At 63.7% G+C, this 23,850-nt stretch overlaps 1 protein-coding gene across 1 annotated transcript in view; it reads left to right on the forward strand.

Moving 5' to 3' along the window:
* NACC2 (NACC family member 2) overlaps positions 1-10,234 on the forward strand; it is a 66,392-nt gene extending 56,158 nt beyond the window's left edge. Inside the window, 10 exon segments of the mRNA XM_047698867.1 lie at positions 1,655-1,707; positions 1,709-1,729; positions 1,731-1,828; positions 3,616-3,720; positions 4,082-4,179; positions 5,493-5,678; positions 5,681-5,761; positions 5,764-5,805; positions 5,808-5,855; positions 5,858-10,234. Coding sequence (XP_047554823.1) covers positions 1,655-1,707; positions 1,709-1,729; positions 1,731-1,828; positions 3,616-3,720; positions 4,082-4,179; positions 5,493-5,678; positions 5,681-5,761; positions 5,764-5,805; positions 5,808-5,855; positions 5,858-5,994 — 869 coding nt within the window. The 3' untranslated portion in view covers positions 5,995-10,234.
* The last annotated feature ends 13,616 nt before the right edge of the window (positions 10,235-23,850 follow it).

Raw genomic sequence — 23,850 nt, forward strand, 5'->3', positions numbered from 1 at the left:
CACGCCTGCCGGAATGCCACACTGAAGGCCACAGGGATGCCCTAGGGGCCCCCCTGCTCCCCTGTGCCCCCACGGCCCCCGCCTCCACGCCCCTGCGCCCCTGTCCCCCCACTCCTGCATGGTCCCCCAGGCCCGCCAGAACCTGGTCACATGCCGCCCTTGTCGCTCCGCTCAGCTGTGGCTGCTGCGGCGGGAGATCTGGGGCCCGGGGGAAGGGGTAGGGAAGGACTCCAGAGCACCTCTCCAGATGAGCCACCGCTCGGGTTCGGTATTTTTAGCCGGCGCGGTATCCGGCGCTCGGCAGAGCAGAAGAAATAGAAGAGGCTCTTTGGATGTTCTGGATATGCCGCTCTCTGCTCTCAGGAGCCGGGCTGGGGGCTGGGGGCTGGGGGGCAGGCGTGCCGGGTGCAGACAACTTCTGCTGTTCAGAGAGACACGGCAGGACGCACAGTGGATGGCGGGGTTCTGCTGGTGAGCGTTCTACATGTAAACGCCGCGGGCCGGCCGCGCTGTGCTGCGTCTGCGTGTGTAGTCACAGCAGGCCGTGGGGGGACGGGGGCGGGTAATTATGTTTAAAATATCCGGGTTGTTTTCCCTGTGCTCCCTGGGCCCACGGGCGCTCCGGGTTTGGAAGAGTCTTCCATCCCGCCGGTGCCCCACACATACCTGCTGGGAGGTGCGCCCCAGCCCCCAGAGCGGCCCAGCACCCTCTGACCCATGTCCAGGTCCGGGTTGGATGGGCTGGAGCTGCAGGCCCCCCTCAGCTCTGGTCTCAGCCACCTGCCCTCTCCGCAGAGGCCCACCCACAGTGTCCAGGATGCCAGCCCCCAGCGGCTGAGTGGTCCTCACCACTCCCTCTGGGAGCTTGAGGCTGCACCAGGGTCTGGAGGCCTGGGAGTGGGAGGGTCTGCCCAGGACCCTTCCTTGCCATCCTCCCTCCCACAGCCCCTTTGCGGCAGCCCCATACGGCTTCCCCAGGTGCTTGGCCCATCCTGGCCCCTCCCGCCCTCAGTGCCCACAGGTGCTGATTCTTCCCTGTAACCCCTAAGGGGGAATGGGTCATAGTGCAGAGGGGACAGCTGAGGGGACAGGCTGGCCCAGCCTCAGTGGTGGCCGGGTGCACCTACCCTGGGCCTGCCTGATGGAGAGCAGTTTCCCACGGCCAGACCAGGCCTGGGGGCAGGGGAGGGCGGCGGCCACCTCCATGCCCACAGCCTGCTGCCCTCGTGCTTCCTGTCCCCCGCCCCATCGGGCCTGCGCACGGGGCCAGTGCTGCTCCCGGCCCGCACTTTGTCCTACAGAGGGGCCGCTCTCCCTGGTCAGACCACGGGTCTGGCTCCCCTCGCACCGGCCACTCGTGTCCTGCCTCATCTGCAGGCCTCTGCCTGGGGGACACCTTGTGGGAGCCTCCTAGGCCCTCCCAGCTCGTTTCCAGGTCTGGGGCCGGCAGCCCTCCCCTGCCTTCCTCCGTTCACTCACTCCCTCTTGTCTGCCCGCCGGGGTCAGGACCAGGTGGGCAGGAGAGAGTAACGGAGGGCGGGCATGGAGTGGGTCTGACCTGGGCCTGGGCGGGAGGGAAGGGCGTTCTCCATCTCCATCCCTGTCCTGGCACAGCCCGAGAGCGCCCCTAACCAGATTGGGTCTGTGTCCACAGTGCAAGAGAAGCCAGAGCCCGTTGCCCTGGAGAGCCGCTCCTGCGTCCTCATGCCGCCGTGACCTCGTGGCCCTACCCCGCCAGCCTCATCAGCCAGATTGGGTACCGCTGCCACCCCAAGCTGTACTCGGAATGGGACCCCGGCGAGAAGCTGGAGCTGGTGGCAGGTGAAGGGTCCCTCCCCGCCCTGTCTGTTGTATGCAAATGCCCTCTCCTCCCTTCTCCTCAGAGCTGTGAACAATGTACTCATCACCAATCAGTCAAAAAAACGAAGATAGAACATCTTAAATTTCCTCTAATTCCTTTTAGAAGAATGTGTCATTAAGAGGAGTTATTCAATTGAATTAATTTAGCATTTTAATTGAATCCCCTGGGCCGGCCGCATGTCTGATTGGCAGGGACTGCAATCACGATTGTGTTTTAATTAGGTAGCAGATAAAACCAAATCGAGTTCGCGTGCTGGTCCCCTTCCCCAGCCCCCAGAGTGTCCCCACCGGATGCAGCTCAGAGTCGGAAACGGAGTTCGATGAAAACAGACGGCACCTGTTGGGGCCTGGTGCCTTTGTCAGCAAGAGCCCTCCTCCCCGTGTGGGGGCCGCGTGGGGCCTCGCCGCTCCTGGTAGATCTAAGGCTGTTCTCGGGGAACCTGTCACCCGTGCCGGGGAAGGTGGAGCCATTTTCTGGGAGTGTCCTCCCGTGGTCACCGGGGGAGCCCCAGACGGGCCAGCCAGGACCCATGGGCACCATCCCTCCTCCTCAGTGCTGTTTTGCACCCAACTGGGAGCCTCTGGGTTCCCCCAGTCCTTTTTGCTCCTCCTGACCGCCCTACCCAGGGCAGCACTGTGGGGCTCTGCCTGACTGTCCCCTCTTCTGGGAGCCATGGTCCCAGGGGCAGCAGTAGAGCAGGGGCAGAGAGGGGGTAGGGCACACGTCTGTCAGCGTTTGGGGTTGGGACGGACGAGGGCTGGCCCCCTTCTCTGGCCCGACCCATAGCTAGATATCGGTGGGGCAGGCCCCCCGGTACCCCAGCCCCTGTTACAGAGTCCAACAAAGGGAGTGCCCAGCCTGTGTGGCCCGGGTGACCTGCTCTGCTGCTGTGGCCTTGAGCCTCTGCAGACGAGAGACAGCCTGACAGGGGCCTTCACAGACACTGGGTCAGACAGCACAGACCCAATGCCCTGATGTGGTCTCCATCCAGGGCCCCCCCGGGGCTAGAGCACCTCCAAGTACCTTCCTTCCACCCTGCCCCCCCCTTCCCTCCCACGGTTCAGTGCGGGATCTATGATGGCGGGTCCTCGGGGAAGGCCTGACGGGGACGGTGGGCGTCCTGAGGACCCCACGCACGTGCCCTTGGTGTCGTCTTCTCCAGAGTCGGGGACACTGAGCGACACGTGCATCTGCTCTTTCCCACAAGCAGAGTCTGGGCCGACTGAGGCCGCCCACGCTCTCGGCGGGCCCTGGCCTCGCCACTGCCGGGCCCCCTGGGTGTCCGGGGCTTGCCAGGCTCCTTCAGATGAACAGCAGCGCGTCAGCTCGCTGAGAGCACCCCTGCCCATGGTGCCCCCCCCCGCATGTGCTGGACCGGCTGACCTCCCTGATTCCACCTCTCCCACTGCCTGAGGGGCTTTGGTTTTGGGGAAGGGATGGAGAGGCGAGGAGGCAGAGCCTGGGATGCCCTCGAGGCCGGAAGGGCGACCTGGGGACAGCGCTCGGGCATGTGACCTAGGGTACCTCCTGCAGGTGACAGGGCCTCGGCACAGTGAGGGACCCCTAGAGCGATGTCCCCAGCCTGTGGGGTCCAAGGCCCAGGGGGAGCGCTGCTGCTGAAGTCGGGGCGGCCTGGTGCTCCCCCCTGCTTCCCAGCAGCCCCCAGCCCGGGCTCGCCTGCTCTGGCCCCCATGGCCCTGGGAAGCTCGTGGCCCCGGGTTGTGGGTCACGGCCTCTCTGTCCGGCGGTCACAGGCTCGGGGTCTACATCACGCGCGGTCAGCTCATGAACTGCCACCTGTGTGCGGGCGTGAAGCACAAGGTCCTGCTGCGGCGCCTGCTGGCTACCTTCTTCGACAGGTGGGTCCCTGGACGGATGTGGAGGCCGTGCGGGCCTCTTGGCAACGCGCTCACTGTGGTCTTGGGTCCACGGCCCTCCGCCGTGCTGATGTCCCACCGTGGGTCGGGGATGTGCGAGGGGACACGTCCATCGGAGGGGCCTGGCTGCCCTGGACACCCTCTCCCATAAAATAAGAGCCACATGTGCTTCGTGAGTGGGTCAGAGGAGCCCATCCCCAAGGGGCTTTGCTTCCCTCCCGTCTCTTGGAGAGTGTGGGGTTAGGGTCACCCCCACCCCCGGAAGTCAGTAGCAGTGCAGGGGGGAGGCCCGGAGGGTAGGACCCCCTGGCCAGCGGCCTCACTTCCCTTCCCGCCCCACCAGGAACACCCTGGCCAACAGCTGCGGCACAGGCATCCGCTCCTCCACGAGCGACCCCAGCCGCAAGCCTCTGGACAGCCGGGTTCTGAACGCTGTGAAATGTGAGTGCCCCGGGGTGCCCTGGGGGGCTGGGGGGCTGCCGGTCCCCTGGGCTGGGGACCGAGGCCGCGGGAGGTGGCTTCTCCTGGGCGGTGTGCCGGCCCTGTAGGGCTTGGAGGTGGAGGGGGGAGAAAAAAGAGCAGCTCGTGGGAGCCAGGTCTCGAGGTGTTAACGTTCTTGGTGGGTTTCCAAGCGTGATGGATTCAGCTGCGTGCGGAACTATTTTAATATGTGAAATAGATCTAATTTTCCTTTTTGAACAAAACCCCTTATTTACATTTCGAGGTTATTTTGAGCCTTTGCCATCTGCTCGCCGGCTTCTGCCTCCCGCTCCTGGGTGCGGGGGTGGGGTGTCGTGGAGCCCGGTCCGTCTCCGCGGCTGACTGCTGCCCCCGACCCAGCCCCCCAGCCCTGGGGGGGGGAAGCGCGGGCCGCCCTGCTCCAGGCCCCCTGGCCAGCCGCGGGCCCTCCCGCAGCGGTCAGCACGTGAAACGTTGTCTCCCTTCCTTGCTTGGAACATGTGTCTCGTGAGACCGATTTTGTTCTAGAGTAGGGAGGGCCCTTTGTGATCGGTCTGACAGTCCCAAAGCTGGCGGCCGGCTGGGCTCTGGGAACGGGCGTGTGCGGCGATGCTGCCGTGAGGGGTTCGCCCCAGGGACCTGTGTCCCGCCTCCAGGCTGCTTGCAGAGCTAGCTGGTCCTGGGGCTTCCGGGGCAGGGGACTCTCAGTAAGGTTGGAGTGCGGATATGGCCCTGGCCGCAGCTTCCTCCTGGTGGGGGCTGGGTGCAGGACAGGTGTGGACCGGCTCCCACCACACTCCTCATCCAGCCTGTGAGGAAGAGCCTCTGTAAGGGCCCAAGAGGCCTGAGCCTCACAGTGGGTAAGTGCAAGGGCCACCTGACTTGGGGCCCTGCCCCAGTTGCCCTTCTGTCCAGCAAGGTGACTGAGCAGGCTTGTCTCAACAGCCCTGGGACCCAGGTGGGTGGGACAGAGCAGGAAGGTGAGGCCCAGAGATGCCAGGGACCTACCCAAGGGCACACAGCCAACCGGTGCTCAGGGAGGGCCTGTCACGGTCTCATGCTCTGACCTGACTGTCCTCTTCCCCTGGACGTTCTGGCCTAATGAACAGGGTAGGGCCTCCAGGATCGAGTGGTGAGAAGGTGACCACTGGTCTGCCAGCTGAGGCCAGGATGGACCCCGGGGCCAGCGGCCAGCAGGGTGGAGGCCCCCTTCCCCGCTGGCCCAGGAGGACGGCTGCAGCACATGAGCACCCCGTTCCCCGGGTTGCTGACACCGCCCCTCCCCACCCCTGCAGTGTACTGTCAGAGCTTCGCCCCCAGCTTCAAGGAGAGCGAGATGAATGTCATCGCTGCGGACATGTGCACCAATGCCCGCCGCGTCCGCAAGCGCTGGCTGCCCAAGATCAAGTCAATGCTGCCCGAGGGGGTGGAGATGTACCGCACGGTCATGGGCTCCTCGGCGGCCGGCGTGCCCCTCGACCCCACTTCTCGCCCGCCGCAGCGCAGGTGTTCGAGCAGCGCATCTACGCCGAGCGGCGGGGGGACGCGGCCACCATCGTGGCTCTGAGACTGACGCCGTGAACGTCGACCTGAGCGCCGCCGCCCACCCGGCTTCGACGCGGCCGAGGAGGCGGACGGGGCTGGCTCGGTCATCCAGGAGTGGCCGCGCCTGAGCCGCCGCCCGCCGCGGCCCCGAGCCCCCCGCAGCCCTTCGAGCAGGCGGGCGCGAGCTCCAGCCGGCCGCAGACGCCCGCGGCGCCCCGGAGACCGGAGGCGTCCTACCCGGGGACCTTGTAGAGGGGCCGCCGGGAGGCTCGAGGCCGGTACTAAAGCTGCTTGCATGCGTTACTAATACAAACAGATGTGATCAAGCCACTTACTACGGAACTGCTACTGTTGCCTGAAAAAAATGTGATTTTATCCTGCTTGTATTTAAAGTTTATGAAGGAAACAAATGCATTCGTTATACTGTAAAGGGTTAGTCCACTGGTGACCTAGTTGCGAGGGGTCCCAGGGCTCCTTTGATACCTGCGAGGTTCGTCTCCAGGCCGTGGGCTCTGACCCCGCTCTGGGAGGGGCGAGAGCCTGCGGTCCCCAGTGCCTGGGAGCCAGATCGGGGGTCCTGTGGCCTGGGGCCCATCTCCCGACCCTCGCTGCTCACTCGGGGGACCCCACCCACCCTTTGGGGCCAGGGGCCAGGGCTGGGCCCTCAGGGGCCAAACTCCTCCTTTTCCCTTATTCCTGAGACTCGCGGGTCAGGCCTGCTGGGCCGGCTGTGTGCATGGGGCGCGCAAGCGCATGTGTGAGTGCGTGTGTTTGAGCGTGTGCGGGGCAGCGGTGTGAGCACAGCAGGGGGAGGGAGAGCTCCGTGCATCTTCATCCTCCCGCCCTGCGCCCGGGGGCCCTCCTGGCCCCCTCAGCTCCACAGCCTCTGGTGCCCTGGGCCCCATGGGCGCGGCCGCTGCCCCGAGTGCCCACCGGCTCTGCCCGGCTGCCCGCCGTCCTGTGGTGCAGCCCCGCCGCCCTCGGCCATGTTGGGATTACATTTGTTTGTTTGTTTTTGTCTAATTCAGATCTAGTTCATGTATGGTTTGAAAACTTTCAGACCCATAAGAGCAAAAAATTAGGGAGGATTTGGTGTCCCTGCCCTCAACCCTCTATGCCTGGGTCTGGGTCACCTGTGGACCGCACTCCGCCCTGCCCTGGCCCGGGTCCCAGGGAGATGCAGTCGGGTTTGGTGGAGGCCCCTCGTGGCTGGGCTGGGCCTGAGTGGGTCCCGAGTCCTGCTGCAGACCCTGGGCCCGGGCGGGCGGGAGGAGCCCTGCAGCAGGGCTGATGATCCAGAGCGTGGGGTCGGGGAGCGCAGTGAGGAGGGGCCTGAGACCAGACGTGGTGGGTGAGGCTGGAAGGCTCACTTCCAAGTTCGGTTGCCGGTCTTTGGTGAGCGAGGGCGCGGGTTGTGCGCACGTGGCCAGTGGTCGGGAGGCTTCCTCCTGAGTCCCAGGCGCCCCCCCCACCCCCCACCCCTGCCAACTGCCCGTGAGACCAGACGCCCTTCCATTCCCAGATGAAGGGGTCTGTTGCCCCCCCCGCCGCTGGCACGCTGCCTCCCCTGACCAGGTGCAGCCCCTGTGCTCAGCCTCCCTGTGACCCACAAACCTGAACCTCCCCCAGCTGCGGGCCTGCCCTGCGGGGCTGCGGCACCCACGTGTTCAGGTGCCCTCTGACCACGGCCCTGTGTGGAGAGGCTTCCGGGAGACCCAGGCTGGGCGTAGAGCCTCCAGGCCTCCTCTAGCCAGGCCACATGAACCTGCCCTCCAGAAAGATCTGAGAGCTCCCAGGAGGGAGTGGGGGCACCTCGGGCAGGCCCGTGGGAGCACCTCGGGCAGGCCCGTGGGAGCTCGTCTCAGCCCCTGTGCTCGAGAGCAGCAGTGGTGGGGGGTCTGGGCCCGAAGGGGCCGCACTCCTACTGGGGATCCGAGCCAGCCTCCTGGCCCAGAGGTGAGCCGCACTGTCTCCGCCTCTTTCTCCCCTGACCTGGGCCCAGCTGGGGTTGGAGCTGCATGGGCCTGGGGCCCCAAGGAGGACCTAGCCCTCTGGAACTGAGAGGCCCAGCCCTCAGCATCCTCAGGCAGCCACTGAGGGTGTGGAGGGGAGGATGGGGAGGCTTGCCCCCATCCCCCTCTCAGCTTCCCTTCCCGACCCTGATGTGCACTTTAATTTGACCATCCCTGAGGACCCTGGGGAGACAGGCGGCTGGCCTGTCCTGGCCGTCAGCAGAAGGGCTCACGTGCTCGCTCTCCCTGTCCCCCCCCACTCCAGAGTGGGAGCGGCGCCCGACCTGAGGCCGGGACACGAAGGGGTGCCCGTGGCCCGTGATGGCAGCAGCGCCCGCACAGAGAAGGCCTGACCACTGTTCAGGCCAGCACAATGTCCCGCGACCTCTGTCCCTTAATCGTGTGTAGCCGCCGTCCATTTTGTTGTTCCAGGTAGGGAAGGCAGGAGTCATGTGTGAAACTTCAGTACTTCAATGTGAATGGGTCCTGAGCTCCCCCTGAGCCCCAGGCGGGCCAGGCCGAGCGTTTTGCACTAATGTGTCCCGCGGCGGACGTGGGTCGGGAGCGTTTGCGGACGGGCGTGGCTGATGATTGTATCTGCCGGGCGCTCCCTCCGCGTCCAGAATGTTTCGTGGGGCGGGCGGCGGCGGGCCTGGACTCGGAGGGGCCGACCAGAGTGCCTTAGCATCTTCTGATCATTTTTCCCAAGGAAAACCAGTTAAAACCGGACCCTCCCCCTCCTCTGTTTACAAGACGACTAATGCCTGTCCTGTGAGCGTGATCCCGACTCACCCAGACCCTGTAGAGCGAGAGACAAAGCCACTCAGTATTTATGACGCGTCTGCACCTGACCCCTAGCTTGACTATTAGCAATACACATACACTACGTAGACTAACACAGAGCTGAGTTAGACCCGCGCCTTTCTGAGGAGGAGAGAAGGGACTGGACCCCGTCGGGGTGGACGTGGCGGGCGGCCGGCCAGGCCCCCCCTCGCCCACCCTCCCTGGCGGACAGGCTGTGACGCAGGAGGCAGTGGGATGAAGTACAAAAGGTCCAGAAGCGGGGATGGGGAGATGGGACGGGATACCGTGAGCTGGCGGGGCCGTCCAGCGGCGCGCCTCGGTGCTTGAATTCTGTCTTGTGTTCTGTGCCGTGTCTGCTGTCACCCAGAGTTCTCTGTGGTCGCTTGACTTTGCGTTGGATTCACGCGTCTTGCCTTGCCCCCGACTGTGGCCGTGGCTGTGGGTGCATGGCCGCGGGGAGAGACGGTCTTGGGAGCCCCCGGCTGCGGTCTGGTCTGTGGCGTCTGGTTCTGGGGCGGTTGTGTTTGGAGCTGGGAGGGGGGCAGGGGGTGAGGGCTGGAGGAGGATGGGGACTCTGGGGTGCCCAGCCCTGACTTCCCCTTGAAGGGTGGAAGGTTCTAGTACCAGCCCTGTGCCACCCCCGGCCACTTACTGCTTAGCTCCCCCTCTTGAGTTATTTTTATGGAAGTATCTTGATGCCAGTGGAAGGCCGATGGCCCATTAACCACCTGAAAACTGTGAGAAAACCTCTGTTTGCCTTTGCCAGCAGTAAATCCTACACACAGAGCTGGGAGTCTGGAGCTGCTGTTTCAGAATGTTGCTGGTGCGTAAGTTTGTCCTTCTGTCAGCCAGGCCGCTCCGAGCGCGTCACCCGCCGCCTGCCGGAGAGCGTTAGGGCTTTGGTACAAGACGTTTCTAACGCGCCAAAAGGTTTTGGGTTTTGTTTGTTTGTTTGTTTTGTTTCTTTGGAAAAAAAAAACATGCAAAGGAAAATTACGCAGAATCTAAAGCATTCGGATTGGACAACCTGCTTGAATTCCAATCAACTCCTTCGTTGTTAGCGTTTTGCACATGATTGTAATTTTTATGTCAAAAGAAGCCAAAACTTGCAATACTATTTTTAGCAGACAAAAAAAAAGAACTAAGTATAAAATGTATAAATATTTTTGACTTGAACATTGGATGGCACTGGGTGCAAACAGACCGTTCATCCTCCGGACGGAGCGTTTGGGGAAAAAGAGCCTTTTTACAAAGACACGGTTCCTGTCCAGTCTGGGAGGGGTTAAGTCCTGCTGTAACTCACGACTGTTAAACAATAAATAAATGAAATCACTGTTCCTTGTGCCGTGGAGCAGGTTTGTTTTCCTAGAACCACCCCCACCCCCGTCCGCGGCCCCCCCCAGCGAGCAAGCTCGTCCCCCCCCTTCCCGCAGGTGTGTCCTCCCTCCTGCCGGCCTCTGGGCCCTGCCCCTCAGCAGAGTCACCGCTGTCGCCTTTGCTGCCGTACTAGTCACAGCCTGCGGAGACGTCCACCGGCCAGGAAACCCCGGGCTTGCGCGGCGAGTGGAGCCCGAGCAGGACGTGGAAGTCCTTGCAAACAGAAGGATGTGATCGTTACTTGTAAAGCGCTTTGTAAAATTCACATTTACAGAATAATAAAGTCAGTTCAAACCCAAGTGGCTTGCGCTTTGCTCCGTCAGTGGGACTGGGGGAGACATTGTGGAGCCAAGGAGAAAGCCGGCTGTTGGGCGGGGTGGCCCGGCGACTCAGGACATCCCCAGGAGCCAGGAACACAGGTGGGGCAGGGGCCTGCCCAGGCTTGCTGCCCAGCAGCGCACTCACCTCCCCTTCCCCCAGTGACGTATCTTACATGGGAAGGGGGCTGGGTGGGCAGGATGCGGGGAGGGGGTGTCACATGCCTGGGGCAGGGCCTTGGGCTGGCCTGGGAGGGGCCCCTTTTCTTTGTATTGTCTGCAGACTAGGAGAGCCACCTCACCTGGCTCACCTGCCTGCCACCCGCCAGGTGTGAGGCTACCTGCTTCCGGTCCCAGCTGCCCCCACATGGACAGAGGGGGAATTGCAGATGAACGGCAGGTCTCCTGGCCTGACCGGGAGCCCTGGAGTCCTCAGATCCAGGCCAGGCCACTCCCTGCCTCCTTTGTTTCTCTGCTGTGTCTGCAAGGACATTTTTGCGCTAGGCCCCTTGCGTGTGCTTCCCATACCTGGACACCTGTGAGGTGGGCTCCTGTCTTCCTTCTCCGCTGCACCGCTGGTCTCTGGCTGAGCTAAACCATGAATGTATTTGCTCCCTTGTTTAGCGAGCTTGTCCCAGGGACAGGGTGCTTCATGGTGACGTCCCCAGAATGGGGTCCCCTGTATCCATGGCACATCACACTCTCTCCCTGGGAATGCTCAAGGAGCCTGGCCCTCACAGGGCTGGGGAGCTGCGTGTGCGTGTCCCCACCCTACTGCTGAGCCCAGCTCTGGCCACCGGGACAGCGTGCCGCTTCGGTCTTATTTCCACAGCCACCCCCAGCCCAGCTGACCAGTGTCATCTCGGGCCTGTGCCAGCCCCTTCCCACCCACGCCTCCAAGCTGCTGGATGGGGTGCAGACCCTGTCACCTCCCTGGGCTGGTAGAGACACCTGTCTCTGGGCCACGGGATGTCCACAGGCCTCCAGACACCCGATCCAGGCGGCCTAGGGCCAGCTGAGGCCCACACGGGACGGGAGTACGAGGAGGGTCTGGGCTTGGAACCCAGTTCTGCTGGGACCTGTGACATGGGACCTCCTGGTGTTTCAGGAGGAGCAGCCGGACACCTGTCGGCAATCCCCCCGCCGCCGCCCCTGTCCTTCAGCCGGCCTCCCTGCCCTCACAGTCTGGGGAGAGACTGGCTGAGGCGTCAGAAGCTCAGCCCCTCCGCTCAGCCCTTTGTCCCTCCTGGGCGGAGGGTGCGGCTCAGCAGGACCAGAGGCTCTGCCCGGGAGCCCTTTGTCCCCAGCATAAAGGGTCAGAGCCCCTGGGGTGGGGTGATCCTGAGCCTGTGGAGGAAGGCCTGCTGGTCCAAGCTGTGCGGAGGTCAGGGTGAGGGCCTGGCCGGTGCAGGGGGCGGTGCAGGGGGAGAGCAGGGAGGAGGGGGGCGGGGGGCTGGGAGCTCCCGGTCGTCATTGATGAGCTTTGTTCTTCACAACCCCACCGGGTGGGCACCGCCCTCCCTGGAGGGGGACTGCGGGCCTGCACTGAGCACCCAGGGCCGTGCGGGCAGTGGCCTCCACTGTTGCCCAGGAGGCTTGGGGCGAGTCAGTCTCAGCTCTGCGTCACATCCGCTCTATCAGGTGGCCCAGGAGGGCTGGGCAAGAGGGTCTGTCGGGAAGTGGACACAGACACTTGCGCAGGGACCACTGGGGGATCTCTGTTGGGACTGAAAGGGGAACAGTGGGCCAGTGGGCAGTAGATTAGGGCCCTCGGCCGGGCAGGGAGGGATGGGGTGCTGAGATGCCCCCAGCTTGGAGACATTTTGGCTACTGCACACACAAGACGAGCACACAGGGGGTGAGTAGGAGGTGACAGTAGGGCTTTACAGAGGTCTGGCCACCTGTGTGCCTGGTGGGGGTGTGATGCCATTCCCCCCGGGATGCTGCTTCTTGGGCTCCCCGAGAGTGTCTGTGGCCAGGGGTGAGGGCCAGGGCTGGGCCAGGGTAAGGTGCGGGTCGGGGCACCCCGGGTAGCCTCAGGGGAAATGCAGCCATGAGGGCGGGCTGGAAGGGACCTCTGGTCCGGGGCTGTTCTTCTGGCCCTATGACCCACCCCGAGGGGGCCTCCATCAGTCCAACGGAGGCTGTCCTGGGTGGGCCGGGGCTGTGAAGGCTGCTGTGATCCCAGGTCCCCATCCAGAGCTCCCTGGGCCCCCTTGCAGGGACTGGGCCTACAGAGAGAGGGTGCGGGGAGGGCAGAGGAACCAAAGTGGGCAACATTCTGGCCCAGGCGGCGCCGGCGCCGGGGGTCCTCCTCGGTTCCCCCCCACCCCTCCCACAAACACAACCCACACCAGGGAGGTAGGTCTCACTGAGCAGAAGCTGCTCCCAGCCCCCATGGGACCCATAATTGACTAACTGCTCCAGACAGACTGCAGAACTGGGAGATGGATGGCGTTGCCTCAAGGGGTGGGGGCGTCTGGAGGCCCTGATTTCCCAGAAAGGTAGCCTGCTTCTCCAGGGCTGGCCATCAGGGGCAGGGAGACCAAGGCCTTGACTGGGGCCAGCCAGGCTGGGACAGAGCCCGTGTCCCAGGCTGGGTGCATAGCCTGGGGCCGGCCGGCTCCTGGCTCCGCTCCCCCTTCCTGGAGGGGTGGGCTGGTGTGTGGCTGTAGCCCAGCTCTATCGGTTAAGGACAGAAGCCACCCTGGCAAGGAGCCAGCCATGTGTGTCTCTCTTGCCTCCCTGTGGTGGGGCAGGTTCTGGCAAAGGGCTCCCCCAGCAGCACTGGGCACCCGTTCAGGAAGCAGCTCTCCCTGGTATGGGAGGTTCTGGGGGCCCCACGCTGGCAGCCCAGAGGGGCCCCACCCGCTTGTAAACCACCTCTCAGGGCATCCAGCTCTGCGGCCCTCACCCTGCTCAGGCCCTTGGCCAGCCCTTCTCCTGCAGCGGGGCAGGGGCAGAAGTTCACCCCCAAGGAAGAAGTCATGGCCCCCAGCTGGGGGGCTGCACTTGGGCGGGAGGGCGGAAGTCACCCCTAGTGGCAGGGTGTTCAGATACAGGCCCTGGGCAGCCCCCAGGGACAGTCTCAGCAGCAGGGATGGGGAACGTGACCTCCACGGGCCCCAGAGGTCTGGGTATCCGTCCTGAGCTGCCTCCTGAGGCCCCTCCTTCCCCTGGGCCCACAGAGGCCTGGATGCTGTGGACCCCAAGCCATCCCGGAATGAACACTCCCAGCCTCCCGGCCAGCTGGGACCCTGGTGGTTCAACTGTCCCGTCCTTCATCCACCAGCTGGGCCCCTCTCCAGGCCCCCTCCTCGACGCCCCAGTGATGTGGCGCTGAAGGGACTCTCGGGTTTGAGGTCCAGCTTAGGGCCACGGGCTGTGAGACTGGCACGTGTCTGCCCATCCCCGAACTGCGGCTTCGGTCTCCATACCGCAGGGACTCTGCAGTGGGCCCCACCCACAGGGCTCCCCCGTCCCTCATGGGGAAGCCACCCTCTCCCCTGTGCCCTATGGCCTGCAGAAGCTGAGGCCTGCAGAGGGGCGGGGCCGTGGGACAAAGCCCCGCCCCGGGCCCACCCCCGCAGGTGGGGGTAGCCCTGAGGGCTGATGCCCCGGGCAGCGTGCTCCACAAGGCACCCGTGCCACACAGACAGGGGACGGGGGTCATATGGAGGGGGATTGGGGTGCAGAGCTTGGGGCGGAGAGGGATGGCCTTTGGGCCAGGATGGACTCCAGGCCTTAGGAAGGGGCTCCAGGCTTGGACTGGCTTCTCTCCCTGCCCACGGAGTGGGGGTGAAAGGGAGGGCTCTGCTCTTTGTCCAAGGACAAGAGGCGAGAGGCGAGACAGTGGGTGGAGAGGCCGGGGAAGGGATGGGAAGGTAGGGAGGGAGGGGAGGTAGGCAAAGCTGGGCTCACCACCTGGAAGCTCTGCGGGGCTGGAAAGGGTCCCCGTGGACTCAGGGACCAGCTGCAGGGGTGTTGGCCTCTGTCTCCACATAGGCCCTGGGCAGCCACTGGGCCTTACAACCCCACGCACCCCTTCCAGTGCCTCCCCGGGCCGGGGCTCTGTGCAGACCCAGAGCCTGCCTAGGTTGGAGGGCTGACTTGTGCCCTGGCTTCAGCCCTGATGGGGACTCCAGTCCCAGGGGACATGCCAGGAGGACGTGCACTGCCCAGTGCTGGTCCCAAGAGCATCTCCAGGACTGAGTGGGGGAGGCCCTCCCGCAGGGGACCCTGGACTTGGGCTGGAAGGGAAACGTCAGGCCACCGCAGCTGAGAGAGCAGGACTGGCAAAGCGCGCATGTCTGGGAGGGAAATTAGGACCCGATGCCAAAATGCTCGGAAAAGCCCGGCCTTGATCGGATGGGCTTTGCCGTAGACCCACCCCAAGTGGGAATACATCAGTGATTAGGCCTAAAAGCTCGGGCCATTTAGCTTTTATTCGATTGGCAGAGAGGCCTTCTGTGCCCTCTGCTTTTTGCCGTTTGATTATATGTCTGTGCTCAGAATGCGGTCCTGGAGTGCAGGCTGCCTGCAGGACTCAGTGGGATGGAAATCAGTTTCATCAGCGAGCAGTCGATTTCGTGAGGACTGTGAGGACGGAGGCTGTGGTCCAGGCGGAAGCCAGCTCTGCAGACTTGGAACTTTCTGAGGACACACCTGTGTGGAGGGACCCACGCAGGAGGAGCCGTGGCTGGAAGGGGAGGGCGCGGGGCCCCTGGGAGCACCCAGGGCCAGTGGTTAGAGGACTCCCTGCTGCTTTCTCCTCCTTGGCCTTGGCGAGCTCTCAGCTCCTCTGGGCCTCAGTCCCCCCCACCCCGCCCCAGTCAGATGGAATCTGGGGAGGAGTAGAGGGCAAGACAGCCATCCAGCAGGCCAAGGGAAGGGATCAAGGAGCCAGTAGACTCCCCGTCCCAAGCCCCCAGGATGTCCCCACATGCCCTCCCCCATTCCCAATGTCCGTGTTCATCCGTGAACCCCGACCCCTGCAGACTGTGGGAGGAAGGTGCTCCATCCCCCCCAGGCCTGTCCCCCATCTTGTCCCCCTTCCAGAGAGGTCCTGGAGTCAGACCCTAGCCACACAGGTGCGTGGAGAAGCCCCCGTGTCCTGAGTCCAGTGTCCAGGGTGGGCTGTCGGGAGGTTTTCCCCCTACAGAGCCTGCGGGCCCACAGGCGCCCACGGTGTGCTTGCTGGACACCCTGCGCGTCTCCAGGGTCCATGGTGCTCTGGGCAGCAGCTGAGGGCCAGGAAGGCATCCTGCTGGGGGTGCCCCAGAGTGGGCACTGAAGGACGTCAGGGCAGAGGCCCAGCAGGAAGAAAGATGGGGGGCCCAGCCCTGGAGAGAGGAGGTCTCCTGAGGCCTTGATTGCCAGGGCCAGGACACCCCATCTCCTGGCAGACTCCCAGTCTGGTTCTGGGGTTGCGCTCCCCGAGACAGAGGCCGGGGCGGGCCTGCTGGGGCAGGGGTGGGGGCGGCCCCCAGGAGCCACAGTTGCAGAGCCCTGCTTCTGCGCTGCTGAGTCACATGCGCCCGGCGTCTGTGTTTCGTGTAGCAGATGGTGGGTGCAGTAACACTTTAAATTAATTCTAGAAGCACGTTAAATTTAGATTTAATAAGACAGTTATTGTATGGAAATTAAAGACCCATTGATTATTCTTTGATTATGAGATCCAGGCACCTACCTCAAGAATCAGTCGCTGGAGCTGAGGTGCAGAGGGATCGGGGCGTGGGGTGTGGCTTCTCTGGCCCAGCCTGCCCCGCCCCCACCTGGAGTTTCCCGAGCCCAGTCCCTCCTGGCTGACCTGGAGCACAGGGTGGAATCCCGGGTTCCTTCAGCCTGCGGGGACCTGGGGGAGGCGCAAGGAAGGCTGGGGCCCTTCTCAGCATGAGGACGTTGCGCTGCAAGGGACACTGCCCGGGAGGGGCCCCTGCGGACCCAGGTTGCCAGTTAGGAAACTGAAGCCGAGGGGAGAGGCCAGGTGGAAGCCCGGGCCCCTCCCCCTCCCCATCTCTCTCTGCTCCCTCCTCTGCCCTACTCCATCTCCCAGCCCCCACTGGAGTCTCCTCACCCTCCTGGTGGCCTGTGGACCCTCCTGGGGTTCTCCCCCGAGATGCTCGCCATCCCTCCCACACTCACTGGGACCCTGCTGCGCACTGAGGTCCCAGGCTGTCTTGGGGTAGCTGTCAGGGACATGCCCTCCCCGTCCGTAGGAGGCCGGTGGGCAGCGTGACGTCGGCCTCCGTAGAGAGTAGGGCTAGGACAGGCTGGGAGGCAAGAGAGGTTGCCCTCTACCCCTCCCCAGAGGAGGTCAGTCAACTCAGCCCACCTGGCAGCCCACCTGGGAGGACAGAGAGAGAAGAGACCCCTGGCAGGGGGTCCAAGGCTCCTTCCCCCAGGTCTCATCCAGGTGCCCACCACCCTAGGGCCCACAGGGTGGCCACCCTGACTGTCCACAGAGGTGGGAGGGAGAGGCTTGGAGGGTTTGGGACCCCAGCCTGGCACCAGAGCCCAGGCCCAGGCGGCCAGGGGTGGATAAGGTGGGGAGGGGAGGCTCCCCCAGCATCCCAGCCCCCAGGGGATGTGCCCTCTGCATCTGCGCCTTGCCTGCCTCCTCCCGGTGGGGATCTGCCCGTGGGCACTGCTCACTTCTTCTGTTTAACCAGCGCGGCTTCGGCTGGGAAGCTGTCGGTGGCAGTCTGCAAACATCCCTTCCTGCCAGCCAAGCGGCACCAGCCGCCAGCTTGGCTGGCAGTCGGCTCACACAGGCTGCCCGGCCTGGCATGCGGCTTCTTGCCCGTGGCCGGGGAGGGTGTCCCCTGCTGTGCTCCGGTCTGTAGCCCCACGACAGGGGTCTGGCCTCCACCTGTCCCCCAGCCTCATCCCTGGGGCAGCCTCGGCAGACCTGGGAGGATGGGGAACCCCGCGGCTGGGAGATGTTGTGGGAGGAATTACAGAACTCTGGGGAGACGGGAGGTGTGGGAAGAGATGAGAAGCTCTAGGAGGGAGCAAGTGTCCCTAGGTTTGGGGATAGGCCACCTCTTGAGGTCAGCCTTGTGCCAATGCCCAAGTCCCCTTCCTTCCCGAGGACACTCCTGCCGACACCCGCCCTGGCTGGAGGGACTCCTAGGCCCTGGACCTTCTCAGCGGAACTGGGCCCTTCGGAAAGGAGGCTGCCCAGTGCCGACTGCAAGATGGGCCCTCTGTGGGCATGAGGGGCTGGCTCGGTCTCACTGGGGTCAGACTCGGGCATGCTGGCAGGGCAGCCTCTGTGGGGGACCGGAGCCCTGGCCCCACCACTCCCCTGCAACCTAGACTCCCCTGGTTGGAGGGAGAGGTTTGGGGCTGCCTGGAAGCCCCCACTCTGGTGCTTGGAACCCCCTAGCCTCCGACTGCTCCCAGGGCCCCAGGAGCGTCCACGCTGTCCACGCTGTCCACGCTTAGCTTTTAGGAGTGGGTTGCATGATTCAAAATTAATAATCTTGCTGTCTCATGGCCTCATAATTAAGTGCCCGGTCATCTGATTATTGTCAGAGAGCAATTTGTCCTCCAGCAATAAGGACAGCCTGCCGAACGGTGGGGGCCGGAAGGGGCTTGAACCCCTCCGCCCGCAGTGCTCGCCCCTCTCGGGCTGGTGGACCCTCAGCCTCGGCTTTCTTCCCAGCCACCCGGGGGCGCAGCGGCGCGCTGGACGGTCTCGCTGCATATGGGGCTGCTGGGCAGAGGGGGACCAAGGAGTGCTGGCAGGCTCCGGATGCTGGGCTCGGTCAGGCCGGGGGCTCCGGGGAGCGCGGTGCCCCACAGCACGTTGTGGACGCGTGTGAGACGCAGCGTGCTGAGGCTGGCTCTCCGGGCCGGGGGGCTTCGCGTGGGAGCCCTCACCGAGCCTGTTTCTCTACCTCCCTCTGCGGCGGCTGAGGGGAGAGACCGTTTCTGCCGCACGGTGGGTGGAGGGGCCATGTGTAGACCACGGCCAGCACCGGCCCTGGGGTCTCTCCCCATCTGTGTCTGGGCCCCGGCCTCCAGAGACCTGGCAGCCATGTCACGGGGAACAGAGGTCGGAGGCCCCAGGGGCTCGTGAGGCCGCGCCGGGTACCCAGCAGAAGGCAACACAAAGGCCCCGTGGTGTTCCCCGGCCTCCGAGGAAGCAAGGCCTGGACGCTCAGCTCCCGAGCCCGCCCCCTCGCCTCTGCCCCAGGCCGGAGGACAACGGAGCTGCTCGTCCCCACAGGTCCACTAAGGGCCATGCCTCACCATCCCTGCAGGCTCCAAGGGGTCCCCCAATGGGGGAGGAACATCCCCTTGGCTGACGGTGAGTCCCCAGCGGGCAGGAAGCACAGAAGCCTCTTGCACACCCTGAACCTTACCTGGAGAGGAGGAGGGAGGGGCCCTGAGCCCGCAGGGGCTGGCTCTGCACCTCAGATCAGGAGCATCCCCTCGGGCCGGTCCCGTGCCTGCCCATACTGCCCAGGCATAATCTGTATTCCTTGAACATTTAAAAATTAGGGCCAGATAAAAGGGGTTTTTTTGAGGGAGGAGAAAATGTGAAATAATGAGCTAACAAAAGGCTTTTGGTCAAACATAATCTTCTAACAAGGATGGAGTCTACAATCGTGGTTGTTGGCCGAGTTTCCTTCCAGGAGCAGTTAAACGCTCCACGAAAGGGCAGAGCAATGAACGTCTGAGCTTCTGCTGCACATTTGAGCCCAGCAGGCCCCTGACCAGGGGCCACTAACCCGAGCGCCCTGGGCCAGCAGCAGTGGCCACTCGGGACGCTCACCGGACCGCCCTGCGGAGCCGCTGGGCACATTCAGCCCTGCAGGACCGTGTGGGGGTCTCGGAAGTCAGGGCGCAGAGGCAGGGCCTCAGGCTCACAGCTGGCCGGGCCAGCCAAGCTTCCATCCAGTCCGACCCTCTCCATCCGCTTCTCCAGCTCTCCGCTCCTCTCCCGGCACTCAGTCTCCCCATGAGGAGCAACTGCCAGGCATCTCCTGCCCTTACTTGTGACCAGCATTGGCCGGGCAGAGGACGCTGCTGCAACCACAGCCCTGGGTTTCGGGGGAGAGGCTGCAGGGTGCTGTCTCCAGCCCTGGCCACCCCTTCCCAGCCCCCTTCACCGCCCCTCCCCCGCCCCGACCCTCCTGCAGGCTTAGGCTTGACTTCCCAGGTCAGGGGTCGGGGGTGGGTGTGGCAGTGCAGGGAGAAAGGGCAGGAGTGACAGCCCATGGTGAATGGTGCTGGTGCCAGCATCTCAGCCTTGACATCTGGTGGGGACAGCTTTGAGGGAAGGCTGCAGAGCACAAGGGGACAGCCTGGGGCAGGAGACAGGCCCGCTCCCGGGTTTGTGTACCAGTTCTCTGGGCCTGGGGAAAAGGGATGCTCTCCCCAGCCCCCAGGCAAGCTCTGGAGTCACCTCCTCTGCTTCTTCCCTGAATTGTCTGGTCCCAGAGGCCAGGGCGAGGGCTAGTGCCTTTCCTACACCTCGACCCCTTATAGTACGAAACCCTGTGAATGTCGGGGTTGAGAACTCTTGTAAAGGTCACCTTGGGCTGGGGGGTGCCCTACCTTCTCAGGAGGCCCCCTGAGCCCATCTCAGAAAGTCACTGTGGACCAGCCGTCTGGGGCCAGCCTGGGATCCCCACTCCTGGTCCCACTGCCTGCCCTGCTTCTCAGCCAGCGCCCCGGCCACAGATGCTTATCTCCGTGTGAGAAAGGCAAGTCGCTTTGGGTCAACTCCTGGTCTCCTCCTCTGGGCCCTGCTGCCCCTGGCGGATGGGTGCACATAGGGTTGGGACGGGACGGGCACCTTCCGTCCTGCTTCGGCCCTCCTCCCACCAGGGGCCGGTGGTGGGAGCAGAAGGGGTCCCGGGACCGTGGCCCCCACGTCATGCTGCGGGCCTCCACCAACAAGACTCAGTCTGAGCCGGACCTGCGAAGTCTCATACCTATAACTTTAAATTAAAAAAAGCCATGTGCTGCTTATGGCTTCGCTGGCAGCTCCGCCGGCAGCCCCATAAAGATCATATTCAGTACAAGCCATTATGCGCCGAGTTTACTCTATATACATTTCTAAATGGTTCAGCAAACAGCGGCCTACTTATGGGCAGGGAAGGAGAGCTGGTTTCATTTGGGGTAACAAATGATCCTTGATTTGATTTTAAATGCAGTGACAGCCAAATTTATTTCTTATTTAACCGCTTCCCTGTGCTGTTGAGAACAGGGCAGTACTAGGCGCCACAGCGCAGAGCGGGTTTGCCAGCCGCCGGAGAGGTGGCATGTAGCTTCTGTGCTCGGGGCAGAGCGAGATCGCGGAGCGCGGCACGTAACCGGAATGGGCATTTCTGTCGTTTATCCAGTAGCTGACATCACTATTTCTTCCTGCTTCCAATTTTTCAGTAATAAAAATATAGGCAATGTGATTCTCTTGCATTACAGATAAAACATCTTGATTCTTTATTAAATATTTTTATTAATTTCAAGTACTACAAGCGTCTGTGCCGATAAATCAGGCTCGGAGCAGGCGGTCGGTCCCCTCCGCTCGCTCTCCAGGAAGCGGCCCCTTTCTGAGCGCGCGGCCCTCGGAGAAGGTTTCCGTATTCGCCGCCCGGCTCCCTGTGTCCCTGCTTTATGGCCGCACGTCCGCACCACGATGGGCACGTGTTTGCTCCTCAAGGTCCAACGTTTTCGGGCAATCGCTCCCCGTCCCCAGTTTTGTGTCTATCTAATTAGGAATTACTGCCCTGGTATCACGCCTGGGCACCATCTGGGACATGTGACCCCTCTCTGCACGAGAGTCATGGGAGACTCTGCGAGCCATGGGGGCCGGGTCTGAGGGCTGGGGCAGCCCGGGTCCTCCCGAAGCTCGAGAGAAAGGAGGGTCCCTTGGCCCCCTGCCGCACCCCACATCTTCCTTTCACTCCTCTCTGATTCGATCGCTCCATGGGGCTTGGTCAAGGCGGCTCTGACGACAACACAATAGTGGGGACTTCTCTGGGTGGCCCTGAGGGTGTCTACTCTTGGATGGGTGCAGGTCTCAACCTATCCCAGTTCTGTGAGGGGCAGGTGTCTGGGGCTGGGGCCCTGCAGACTCCAGGGGTCTCCTAGACTGAGGGTGTTCCAGTGGCCCCGGGGCTGTGGCTGGGGAGCCAGCAGATGGTCTGCGGAGGGGACAGTGCATATGGTTCACTGCGACCACTAAGGACACTGTTACTCACAGTCCGTGCACCTGAGACATGGCCACCGCCGGGCCCCCTTCACAGTCCTCACCGCCCCAACCCCTGCTTACCAACCTGATCTGTGCATGCCAAGGCCCCATGGCCCCTCAACTCCGGGCCCTTGGCAGGCTGGGGCTGGGGGCTCTCTAGTCTCCACCCCCTGAATCCTCCACCGACTCCACGATCAGGGACTGTGGAAGGCTCAGTCAGGTCCTGACTCTGCCAGGCATGTCTGGAGACCTCCGACAAGCCCCGGCCTCTACACCCACCTTCTGGTCTGGAAGGGCTGCTGGGGGTCCTAGTGAGTGGGCTAGCCGTGGGTCAGGAACCCTGTCCCTCGGTCCCCAGAAGGACGCCTGAGGTCCACCTTGACCGGGTGATGCTTCAGGAGCAGTCTGGAAGGCTTCATGGAGGAGGAGCTCTGGAGCAGGCCACGTGTCCAGCATGAGCCAGCCCAGAGAAGGGACAAGCTTGGAGGGGGCAGGGCATGGGCAAGGGGTAGAGCAGGGAGATGGATGGTGGGGAGGAGCAGAGGCCAGTGTCCCCGAAAGCCAGGGAGGATGTGTCTCTGGCTCCTGGGGACGCTGTGCCGGGGGAGCACCCTCGGGACACCTAGGAAGCGGTGCCGGAGGCGGCCACACGTCGGAACTCAGCACGAAAACTTCAAAGCTGCTGGTGTGTCTCCAAGACAATCTCGAGGTGGCCAAGGGGCAGAGTGATTCTTGAACCCAGGTCAGGCCTTAGCCCAGGTCTGAGCGGCCCCAGAGGAAGGAGGCCTGGCCGGAACCACTGCCCAGTCCAGCCCGGGGTTGGGGGTCGGCCATGGGCAGGTGTAAGCCCCGTGGGGCACTCGGCCCAGAGCAGGAGGGACATATCTTCTGGGCTTCTGGGCGGCCAAGGCATCCTCGGGGGGCCGGCCAGACAGCATGTGTCTGGGATGGGGTGGTGTCGGGAACTTCGCTGCCTCTGCAGAAAGTGCCTGTGTGGAGGAGGGAGGGTGGACAGGGTAAGGGTTAGGAACGTTTGTGTTCCCACCACCATCCTGGGCAGGGACCTGATCTGAATGCAGTGTGTGCAGCTGCAGGCGCCTCCATGACCGCGTGGGGGGGCGGCCTCTGGGCCAGGCTGGGATGGGGGGAGGAGGAGGGGACGGAGGTCGGGGAGGGTGGCTGGAGGAGGGGGAGAGAAGAGAGGTGGGGAGGGGTGGGGAGGGGGGAAACTTGCTGGGGAGGGGGAGGGGAAGGGAGGGGAGGGTGGGCTGGGCCTCCCAATGACCACCCCATCCAAGCCCCGTGACCATCCCAGGGAGACCCCGTCCATGGCAGAATTGGACGACTGAAGTGGGGACCCCTCCAAATCCTGCCACCTCCCTAACACTCTGGGCCTGTTGGGGGAACGGGAGGTTGGGGGGTGCGAGCCGCCAGCACCCCCTTCTGTGCCTCCGTGTGCTCTTCTCTTCGTGAGACTTGTTCCCCTGGGGTGGGGGGTGAGTCCATGAGTGACAGGGACTGAGCACAGCCAGGTGGGCACCCACTACAGCCCATGGGGACCGAGGTCCCCTGCACTCCGGATCCCTGTGCCCTCCTGAGTCCCCCTCACCCACCCCTCCAGCTGGCTCTGTTGCCCTGCAGATGATGGCCCAGGGTGCAGACGGGCCGAGGGCTGGGGTGCATGTCCTGCCTCCAGTCCCCTGCGGCTGTGTGACTGGGGAGGTGGGGACTCACCATCCTTACCCATGAAAGCAGAATGCTCCTCGGGTGTCCTGGAGCTGAGCGGGGGCATGGGTGGCCCAGGCCTCCTGGCTCTCTGCATAGGGACCGGATGAAGATGGGCCGACATTGTGTCCCTACTGGGGTTCCACGTGGCCCCCAGTTGGGACAGACCGTTGCCACCTGGGCTGTGTGCCAGGTCCCCAGCTGGCTGATGAGAGGCCGGTGCGCTGAGCCTGCTGGTTCCTGACTCACTCACAGCTGGCGTCCCTGGGTTGGTGCCTCCGTGTTTGGTCGCCAAGGTCGGTGGCACACCAGCCCAGTGGGAGGAGGAGGGATTTGTGAGGCCCCTAAGGGCTCCCTTAACCCCCACAGGAATGGCCCCCAGAGGCAGCCAGCCTCCCCCTCCCACCCTGGGAGCAGGCACCTGGGCTGGGCTCAGCCTCAGGACCCCCAAGGGTGGGAAAGCCACGGGGCAGCCCACAGAGTCCCGGGATCTGCAGGGAGGTTCCGGGTGACTGCACATCGCCTCCCCCATGAGCCTCAGTTTTCCAGAGGCCCTGATGGGAGTGCACAGGGGGCCAGCGGTGTCACCCTCATGACCAACCTCCCCGGGGCTGTGGGGGTCAGCTGTCACCTCCCACACACCTCCCCCGCGGTGGCTGCAGAG

The sequence above is a fragment of the Lutra lutra genome, chromosome 13, assembly GCF_902655055.1.
Source record: "Lutra lutra chromosome 13, mLutLut1.2, whole genome shotgun sequence".
NCBI classification, from domain to species: Eukaryota; Metazoa; Chordata; class Mammalia; order Carnivora; family Mustelidae; genus Lutra; species Lutra lutra.